Below are 10,588 nucleotides of genomic sequence, written 5' to 3'. Positions count from 1 at the left end.
AAAAGCCCTGTGGTTCACATAAAAATGGTTTATTACAAAAACAAAATAGAAGAGGAGCATACTTAAAAACAAAAAAAACAAGTGATAGACAGGAAATTCATGTTCTTCACTTGGTGAAATGTTTAAAAAGAAAATTCTAAGGTAGGATTTTGAACCTGGTCACGGTTTTTTAACCACAAATGAAACAATCAGAATAGTAGTTGGGTAGTTTTTCTTTCGAATAATGTGGATAATCAGAATGTTTATTTTATAATTTAATTAGTTTTGTATGATTTTTATATTTTTATTAGTTTTCTTCTACGCCAGGCTTCATCCGTATGATCTATTGTTTGTGACGCCATTTTAATCCTTGGCATACCTATTTTTCGAAATAATACTTTAAGCAAAAAATACTAATTAAGCGCAAGAGTTATTTAACGAGTTAATTAAGCAGTAAAATCTTTAAAATTAAATTAATACTCGCTTTAATGTTAAATCTAGTAAATAATTAAAATAGAACACTGTTGTACTGATATCACTTCATATTTTTTCGTAAGTGTAGTGATTTTTATGATTATGTATGAGCTTCATGTTTAACCCTAAAAAACAGCATTTTGAAGTCAAACAGCCATATTGAACGGTTTCTGTTCATATTGAAGGGCCATGTCTTGTCATCAAGTTCATTGGGTTTTACAAATATTTTTGAATTTCAGATGGCAGCACTAAAAAGTGCCTGCAGTGCATTAAGTAAAGCTGAATGTATTTCGATGGACGATGTGTGGGACGATGTATGGGAAATGGGGATACGCTCCTATAGAACAGCATCTAGCAATTACAAAAAACTGACAGCCGCGTTATGTGACGACCTATATTTGCTGATTTGTAAAGTTGAAGAATTTGATGATTATGCAAAATCTCTCTGTAAAAGTTTGCTGACAGGACGGAAATCCAATCACGATTTCTCTTCCATGATTCCGCTCTTAAGCGATTTCGCTTCGCGTAGATCTCAAATTGAGGTAAGATTTTAGTATGCATTAATCCCTATCAGGATAAGGGATTTTTTATTTCATGTTCAATAAATATTGTATCAGAAATGTAGTCAAAATAAAAGGGACTTGGGGAAAATTTCTAATGACCATTGTAATATGCTCTGATTATAGTTGTTAAATGTCGATAGGCCTCACTGTTTCCATCAAGTTTGAAAGTTTTTCCTAGCAGGCAGGCCAGATTTTACCAATAGACCCTCTAGGCAAGGGCCTAGGGGCGCGCAATAACAGGAGAAACAATAAATTATCATTGAGGGATTTTCTTTCTTGACCAGAACCAAGCTGATATGATTTAATAAACAGCACAATAGCACTGATTAACTAAACATCATATGTATGCTATTAATACTACCACTACAGTTATTGTAATTAATGACACTAGGGGTAATAAGGTGATACTTTTAGGGGGGAATACGTAGGGAGAGTTTCAGTTAAACAAAAAATCTATATTCATGCAGGTTTTCAAAATAGTATATAAGCAATATAAGAGGTAGCGCCACTCGGGTAGATCAGTCTAAATATCTTGGGATTATTTTAGATGAAAATTTCTCGTTTCATGAATATATAAAAACACTATCGTTAAAAACTTGCTGAAATATTGGCATGCTAACTCCGTCATTTCTTTCCTAAAACTATTCCAAAATCTATTTATTATTCTTTCGTTGACTCATTTTTTCTCTATTGCTTTTCGGTTTGGGCATCTACCTTTTCCTCTGTTCTCAAATTTCTCCAAATACTTCAGAATAAAGCAATGAGGATTCTGTTTAATGTTGGTTGCAGATCTTCAGTTAGACACCTACATGGGACCTCAGGAATTTATTCTTTGGATCAACTTCTTTTAATTTCTATCTCTAGTATATGTCACGATTATCAATATAGTAATTTACCTGTAAATTTCTCAGGTATCCAACTAATTTCCAATTCCATAATTATCCTACTGCGCATCGTTCAGACTTTTCGTGCGATATTCACCCGACATTGAGAGCGGGATTCTGCATCCGTCACACTGAGCCAAAAATATGGAACTCAATTCCAGCATTAGTTCGAGAATGCAGCAACAAGCGACATTTCCTAAGACTAGTGAAGAAATATCTTACGACAGGCTAAACATTTTGTTTATTATGGTTTTTATTTTCGTCATTGTAAAATTTAGTTAGAAGATGGGGTTTTATTTTCGTTGGCAATATTTTCAGCGATAAACTATGCCACCAGGCATGTGTGCTGTTTTGTGACATTTATTTATGTATATGTTGTAAAGAAAAATATTTTGCTCAACTACTCTACTCTACTTCCTAATAGCAAGAAATATCACTGATTCTTTTAAAGAAGCTGATTAGAATCAGAATTAGAAGTTTAAATGCATTTTTAAGAGTAAAAAGAGACTGAAGGGCAAGCAGCCATTCTCCCATGTCCATTCCTTTTCCAATGACATCAAGTCAAAGTTTTATAACTTTAATAAATCAAATAATTTTAACATTTCGAGTACTAAATATCAGTATATGTATACTAAACTGACAATGCATATTCATTTCAGTAAGTGCAAATTTTGTTCTGGCCTTGGGAAGACATAGGAGTTTTGCGCCCATCTTATGTTAATTTTTGCTCGTTTTGAGTTTGACTCGGTTATTTATTATAATTTCTGTTCTTTTTAGGTTTCAATTACTTATCGATGCTGATTTGTGGTAGTTTCACGCTTGGTAGATTATTTGATCTTATTTTTGCTAATTTTTTGTTTAATGGAGTTCTTTACTTTTCTTTGAAAAACTTATTTTATGGAAAAAGTTTTTTAAATTAATCTTAGAAAGAACTAATAAATTAAAGTGAATATTTGCTGCATAATGATATTAATTACTGAAAGCTTATCAGTTCAAAAATTACTGTGATTTTAATGTTTATTTTCAATATTAAGTGCAAAAGAAAATATTTCAAATATAATTTGTTTCAGTAAAGTGCCAATGACGCAGTAGGTTTTAGACATTTACAGTGAGAGGAGGCGATACCCAAATTCTTGTTTGTAGTGATTCCTGTTCATTCGAAGGTGAATTTGCATATTGTAATTAAGTTTCACTCGTTTTAAGATTTATTTATTGATTTATGTTAGTATTTATTGCATGTTTGTTTGCACCGATTGTTTATTTAATTTCCGTTCGTTTTGGGTTTCATTTATGTTTCAATAGCAAAATACTTTTTTTTGTTTTAAGCTTGATTTGCGTATTCAGTTTAAAGATTATTCGCTTGGGTTTTAGGAAGAAGGCGTTGAGTGGGAGGGGATAGTTGCTCTCCAATCTCTTTTGAATCTAAAAAAGTTAACTAGAACTTTGAATTTCCAATTAAATGAGCCCTCTCTAAAGTTTATGCACGCATCCTTCTATAAGAACCATATTGGCCCCCAAGGCATAACTTAAGACGCCTGCCCCCAAGCCCCGTGTGGCTGTGTCGACAACAAGTTTTTTGTTATCTGACCTTTGAACAATTTTTGACAAAATGGCTGTTTCAGAATTTTTATCTGATGTATTTGGGGGGAAAGACCGTAGGGGAGAAGGCTAACTGCCCTTCGATCACTTTTGACTCTAAAACTGAGCTAGAACTTTCAGTTTCCAATCAAATGAGCCCTCTCTGAAGTTTATACGAGCATCCATTTCATAAAACTATACATGCACCAAGGGTATAACTTACAACGCCTGCCCGAGGGCCCTAGGGGTTGTGTCGACACCAATGACGCATTAGGTTATGGACTTTTACAGTGAGAGAAGAAGGCGATACCTAAACCCTTATTTATAGTAATTTTTGTTGGTTTCAAGCTTAATTTGCATATTCATTTTAAGTTTCACTTGTTTTAAGATTGACTTATTCATTTACAGTAGTATATATTGTATGTTTGTTTGCATTGATTGTTTATTTAATTTCTGTTTGTTTTGGGTTTCATTTATAATTCACTAGCAAAATATTTTTTTTTTCGTTCTAAGCTTGATTTGCATATCCAATTTAACCATTACTCGAATGGGTTTGGGGTGAAGTGGCGTGGGGGGTGAGGAGCTTGTTGCCCTCCGATTTCTTCTGCTTCTGAAAAAGTGAACTAGAGCTTTTAATTTCCAATCAAATGAGGCCTTTTTAAAGTTTATACGCGCATCCCTTCTATGAGAACCATATTTGCCCCCAGGGCACAACTTGCAACGCCTGCCCCCGGGTACTGGGGGATTGTGTTGACATCGGAGTTTCGTTATCTTACCTTTAAACTATTTTTAACAAAATTGCTATCTCAAAATTTTCATCTGATGCAATTAGCTAAAAAGGTTGTGAGGGAGGGGGGGGGGGCTTGTTGTCCACCGTTCTTTTTTATTCGGAAAAAGTAATAACAAGAACTTTTAATTTCAAATCAAATGAGGCCTCTCTAAAATTTATACGAGGATAATTTGCACTTTACTGAAACCAAAATACAATTTAAATGTTTCACTTTTTTTCTTCAATAAATAAAATTATTACACCTTCAAGGTATAAATATCAGCATATGTAAATTAAGCTGACAATCTACGGTAATTTTTTTTTTTAAGTGCAAGTTGTATTCCAGTCCTGAGAAGGCATGGGAGTTATTACCCCTACTCATATTGATTTTTGCTTGTTCTGAGTTTGCCTCAGTTATTTATTGTAACAAATATGTAGAAGAGTAGAAAATGCTATTTTGAAGTGACAATTTAAGTGACAAGGGAGTCCAATCGTCGTTTAATATAAAACAGCCCAATAAACTTGAATCCCTCAATGACCTCAATGAAGTAATTTCAGATTTGAGTTATTAATAGCAAAATTCCTGTTGTTTTGAGTTTGATTTCTTGTGTTTTTATAGATTGAATTGAAGGATGGGCAACACGCGAAATACTTGTTCTTATCGCCGAGAGAGGGAACTAAACATTTAAAGAAAATAAGGAAAGAGGAAATCATGAAGATGAATTTTGATTCCAATTACCCAAGGAAAAAAAAACTCGAAAGTTTTATTGAATGTGCCCCCGACCTCCAGAGGGAATCAAGGATAGAAAAAAAGTGTCAGCGTAAGTTCTTCTAAATGAGCCGTACCAAAGTTTTATACTTATACATTAGTTAATACTAACAAAGTTCAAATTGTATCTCTCTCTTTTTATCCATTTTTCTTATTGTATATCATTTTCTCTCTTTATATCACTCCTTGCCTTTTTTACTCTTTCACTTTTTCTTCGCATTTTCTATCTTTCTTTCCTTCCCTTCTTTCTTTCTATATCTTCCTCTCGCTCTCTTTTAAAAGTAAAGCGCAAATAACAATCTAACCTATGCTAGGTTAGTATATCTCCTTGGGGAGAAGAGGGGGGGGGGTCTTACGCTAATTTATTGTAATGTATGTCTGTTAAACTTAACCATGATTATTCCCATTTATACAAAAAATTACTTCCTAAGTTGGAATAGCAATTCAATCTTTGATATTTTATGTAGTTACTTTTTCACCTTATCCTCGTGAGAGCTTAGTCTAATTTAGTATTTTTTTTTTATTGCAATTTATTCTGTCTTTCATCTGGATTTTTCTTACTCTTTTAGAGAGAGTTATTAAATGTGTGTCGTAAATATTTCACAAAAATCGCAGTATATTGTTACAATAGTTTTGCCGCAAAAATCGATATAAAACTCCGTTGTTCTTGTCAATTTCTTACCTTGTCAATTTCTTACCTATAACAATTAGGTTCATAATTGAAACAATTATAAACCTAAGTCAAATAAAGCCATTGATAATGTTTCCCTGTATCTTTAGGATTTAGTGGTTTAGAAGCCTGTTACAGTAAAAAAGCACTGTGTTTAAGGATGTTGGAATTTGATTCTAATTTGATTTGTTTGGCACGTGTTTTAGCTAATATAAATATAAAAAGATAGTTTTGCTTGTTTTTTTTTCTTTTAGAGGGAGAAATATTTAATTTTAATTCTTTACTAAATTTCCATGTAGTATTGACAATATTACTGATTTCTTTTAAAGTACGCCGTCACGATGGAAAAATTCCAAACTTATAAATCTCTGCTTTTGTCCGATATTGGGACAATATTAGGGGGCACCCACTCGCACAGAGTCTCGGGCAAGTGACCCAAAAATTTGAAAAATTTGTGAAAAATTGAAATTTTCTCAGAATGCGGGGCTGAGCTTAGGCAATGAATAGGTACTATTTGGAAAATGGCTTTAAACGTTTGTTTGCCTCTTATTTCAAGCAAATTAATGGTCCTATGTCATTTATAAATATTTGACCAACCTTCTTAAGACCATAGGCGGGCGTGCCTTGTTTGCCTGACATTCCATGCAATCTAACGGCCCTATGTCAATTCTAAATTTGGTCAACCTGCCTGAGACTCTAGGCAGGCCGGCTGGCGGGCCTTTCCAACAAGTAACAAACTAGTATTTGTCCAATAAGAGAGCTATACTTACTCCCACCATTTACCTGTGCAGCCATTTAAACAGTTGCCTCTCAATTACTTGGACTATCTGTCTTGGTTTTTTCTATCTACAATTAACCATGTCTTGATGCCTACTGCAAAATACTTTATTTTCAATTATTTTGTCCTAATATTGTCCCAGTGAAATTTCTAAGCAATAAAATTTGAAATCTCTTTTTGATTTCTTTTCAAAAAGATAAAATTTCTTTTCGACTTTCATGTTTCAGTATATTTATATTTGCAGCTTGGCTACACTATTCCAAAAAGGTTGAAGTTATATTGATGGTTTTTATTGTTGTTATATCAATATTAGTTAATGGTTTCATCTCCTACAACAGCCCCATACAATGTAACAGCCCCGGGCTCATCCCCTCTGGTAAGTGTTTCTCTCCTTATAAGATCTTTAAAAATGTTCGTGATTTTTACTATAGCAATGCCGCAGTAAATCAAATTTCAACCACATTCAGAGTGGCGATGCTTGTACCGGAGTGGGGTTGTTTCAGATACTCGTAAAGGCCAAACAGACACTCTTAAGAGTGTCTGTTTAGTATCTGTGTCTTTATTAGTATCTGTTTTTTTAGAGTGATTATTTATTTAATTTTTGTTCGTTTTGGGTTTCATTCATTCTTTATTATAATTTCTGGTCGTTTTGAGTTTGAGTTAGTATAGGTTTTTATTTCTTCTGATCTCAAGTTTAATATGGTCTTTAGTTTCCTTTAGAAAATTTTTTTTTGAAAGTTTTTTTTTGTTTGTTTCGGTTCGTTTTGATTGCCAAAGTTTCAAATTTTCCAAAATTCCCTATTGCAAAATGAATTTTTATTCCCAAATAAATTTCAAAATAAAGCTAGTGTTTTAAACAGTCTTGGCCAGAACTAGTAAAATTGAAATGAATATTTTATATATAATGATATTAATTGCTGAAAGCTCATCAGCTCAAGATTTTGTTTCACTGCAATTTTTATATTATTTTTAATGCTTTAACAAGTGCAAAAGTAAACATTTGTAATGTAATTTGCTTTAGTAAAGCACCAAATATGTAGTAGACTATATGCTTTTACCATGAGGGAGACCGGCAGTAGCCAAACTTAATTGTAGTGAATACTATAGGAGTCTTGAACAATCTTTGAAAGACCGAATAAAATTAAACTAAATTGCCAGGAATTTTGGAATAAAATATTGTTTATTTTTTTATTTTTTTTTTTGGGGGGGGAGGGTGGAGGGGGGATATGAAGGGAGGGCCAACGGTTAGCTTCCACGATATAGAAATAAAATATCATTAATAAGTTGTGTATTCTTTTTCTTGGGGGGGGGGGGCAGGAAGGGAGGGCCTGAGGTCAGTTCCCATATCTAGAGAATAAAATATTGTTGATAATTATTTTATTTGAGGGGATGTCGGGCCATAGAGGGAGGGCGAGGAGTTAGCTTCCATATGTTTCTGGATAAAATATCGCTAATATTTTTCTGGGGGAAGGGGGCTGGGCTATGGACATGCAAAGGTCAGTTCCCATAACTTTTGGAATAAAATTTTGTTAATAAGATTCTTTTTTGGGGGGAGAAGGAGGATCGTGCCATAGAGGGCCACGGGTGAGTTTCCATAGTTTTTCAATAGCATATCGTCATTAATTTTTTTTTGGGGGGGGGGGGTCTATTGCAGAAGAGGCCTTTAGCTTTGGAATAAAATATTGTTAATAAGACTTCTTTTTTAGTAAGGGTAGGGGTTAGGCTTATCTGATCTTTTGACTACTTTGAACAAAAGGTTTGGTGAAAAGAGAGCAGGCGGGGGCCAGTTTATGCACATTCTACTTGTTTTGGGTGGTTTTATATATACCATGTATCCCAAAAATATGGGGCTAATAATTTGGTACCCTTACCTTTGGGCTGCATGGTTATTTTTTCCTATGTTTTCCTATATTTAAATAGGTATATTTCTTTTTCCAAATGTAAAATTACCACAAGTCATCATCAATAAATAAATGAAACCTAAAATAAACAGAAGTTACAATAATTAACCGAATCAAACTCAAAACCAGCAGATATTAATATGATTAGGGCTGACAACTCCCATGCTTTCTCAAGATCAGAACATAATTTGTACTTCACTGAAAAAAAAACCAATGACCATGGATTGTCAGTTTAATATATATATTCTGATTTTTTTTTCTTAAAGCTTTAATAACTATTTATTTACTAAAGTAAAAAAAATTAAACATTTTAAATGTAGTTTTGTTTTCAGTAAAGCGCAAATTACGTTTTAGTCTTGAAAGGGTATGGGGTTATCAGCCCTACTCATGCTAATTTTTGCTGGTATTGAGTTTGATTCGGTTAATTATTGTAACTTCTGTTCATTTTGGGTTTCATTTATTTATTGATGGTGATTTGTGGTAGTTTTACGCTTGGAATATTTTTTAGATTTATTTCTGCTTATTTTTGGCTTGATGGAGCTCTTTAATTTACCTTAAAAAACTTACATTGTAGAAACAGTAAGTTCAATTGATTTCTCTTGGGTTTTTATTACCATAGTCTTTTTCATGGAAAGAAATTTTTTTATATCTTTTCGGTGTTTCATCTTACAGAAAAACAACGAAAAGATATAAAAAATTGTTGTTTTTTTTCCATGAAAAAGACTATGTTAATAAAAACCAAAAAGAAATTAACTTAAATGACTTTTTCCACTAGGCAAGTTTTTAAAGGTAAATTAAAGATTAAATTAAAAATAAAGCAAACGTGGATATTATTTCAAATAAGACAGTCAAAAATCAGAAATGTTTTAGTTTTTTTAATGATATAAAAGCTCAAATATTTCTGTTTCATATCTAGAAGTCTTTATCAAAGGAAAAACAAACAAAGATGAATTACAGAAAACAAACATATAAGGAAAATGCACAGAAAAAGCCCTTGCTTATATACGTGGGTCAATCAATGATTTTATGAAAACAGTCTTTATATTGTAATTTGTTTAATTTCTGCGATTTTGTACTGATATCCTTTTAGCAATTAAGACGCCCTTAATAATACAAAATAATACACAGATATTATTGCGTACATTTTACACATATACGGTTGTTACATCTTAGTTTACGAATACGTACATTATTGTTTGCTTTTGCAAATTTAGATGTGTAAAAACCTACAAGCCCGGTCAGAAAAACTCTCAAGGGTATTCTCCAATCCGCTAGTCAAGTGAAAAACCCCTGCATGTAAAAAAAATTGATCGTAGCACCCCTTTAACACGTTTTTTCTTCAATACATTTTTCAAGATGTTTTCTTTCGAGATTTCTAGTCCGTGTGTAATAGAAATCGCAGTCATAAGTATTGACTGTCTCTTTCACTGGTAGTTGGAGTCTAGCAGTAGTAGGAGTAGTAGAATAAAGTTTGCTAGTTACAGTAGTAATAATAGTCTTCACAATCTTTTCCCAATACAATTTTTCGTCTCCTGATCTGGTTCAGAATTCTGTAGTCTGGAGTGTCATTTCAAACCATTTTCTGTACTTTCTAGTTTTGAAACAATGATGAATAGGAATACCCCAGCTTCTCCTTCGCCTTCGCTTAGGTTTGGTCTTAATGAACTGATCTGCTTCAGATTTCAGACAGCTGATTACTAATGAAATATTGTAGACATTGAATTTTTTTTTTACTGAAAAAAAAATAGCCTACTGCTTCTTCAGTCCAGTATTCACCTTTGCAACTGGATTAAAAATCTCATCATGGTCAGCCTTGTCTTTATTCAATAATGTTGAATCAGCAGGATTGTCAATACTTTGAAAAGCTCTTCCTCATCTGGCCCTGATTGTATTCCTGCTAAGATAGTCAAGTTCATTCTTCCTTCAGTTATTTATACATTGAGAACTCTTTTAAATCTATCTTTTGAAAATTGGAATTTTCAAAAGTTAAGCCATGCTTTCAACGGAACATGGACGTGTCATTTGAATTGTCTCTATGCTAGGCTTGACTCTGTTTTGAATTCAGGTGCTGTTTTCCAGGTTTTTGTAAAGATTTTTGTTCCTTAACCCATGGAATTTTGGTTTGTAAGCTATCACATAACCGAATAAGAGGGAAGGGTCAATTCTTTGTTTGAAACTTATTTACAAGGTAGAATTATATCTTTAATTTCTCTTTTCTGTCCT

At 32.9% G+C, this 10,588-nt stretch overlaps 1 protein-coding gene across 1 annotated transcript in view; it reads left to right on the top strand.

Moving 5' to 3' along the window:
* Nucleotides 1–692: 692 nt before the first annotated feature.
* Nucleotides 693–10,588, top strand: part of LOC148949594 (uncharacterized) — a 29,290-nt gene continuing 19,394 nt past the window's right edge. Inside the window, exons 1-3 of the mRNA XM_089092736.1 lie at nt 693–995; nt 4,867–5,068; nt 6,709–6,840. Coding sequence (XP_088948862.1) covers nt 693–995; nt 4,867–5,068; nt 6,709–6,840 — 637 coding nt within the window. The remainder of the gene's footprint in view (nt 996–4,866; nt 5,069–6,708; nt 6,841–10,588) is intronic.

Source organism: Artemia sp. Qi Xiang Cuo, chromosome 8 (assembly GCF_049724085.1).
Source record: "Artemia sp. Qi Xiang Cuo chromosome 8, ASM4972408v1, whole genome shotgun sequence".
Taxonomy (NCBI): Eukaryota; Metazoa; Arthropoda; class Branchiopoda; order Anostraca; family Artemiidae; genus Artemia; species Artemia sp. Qi Xiang Cuo.
The sequence above is the reverse complement of the archived record's forward strand: the minus strand, read 5'-3'. Positions and strand labels throughout refer to the sequence as shown.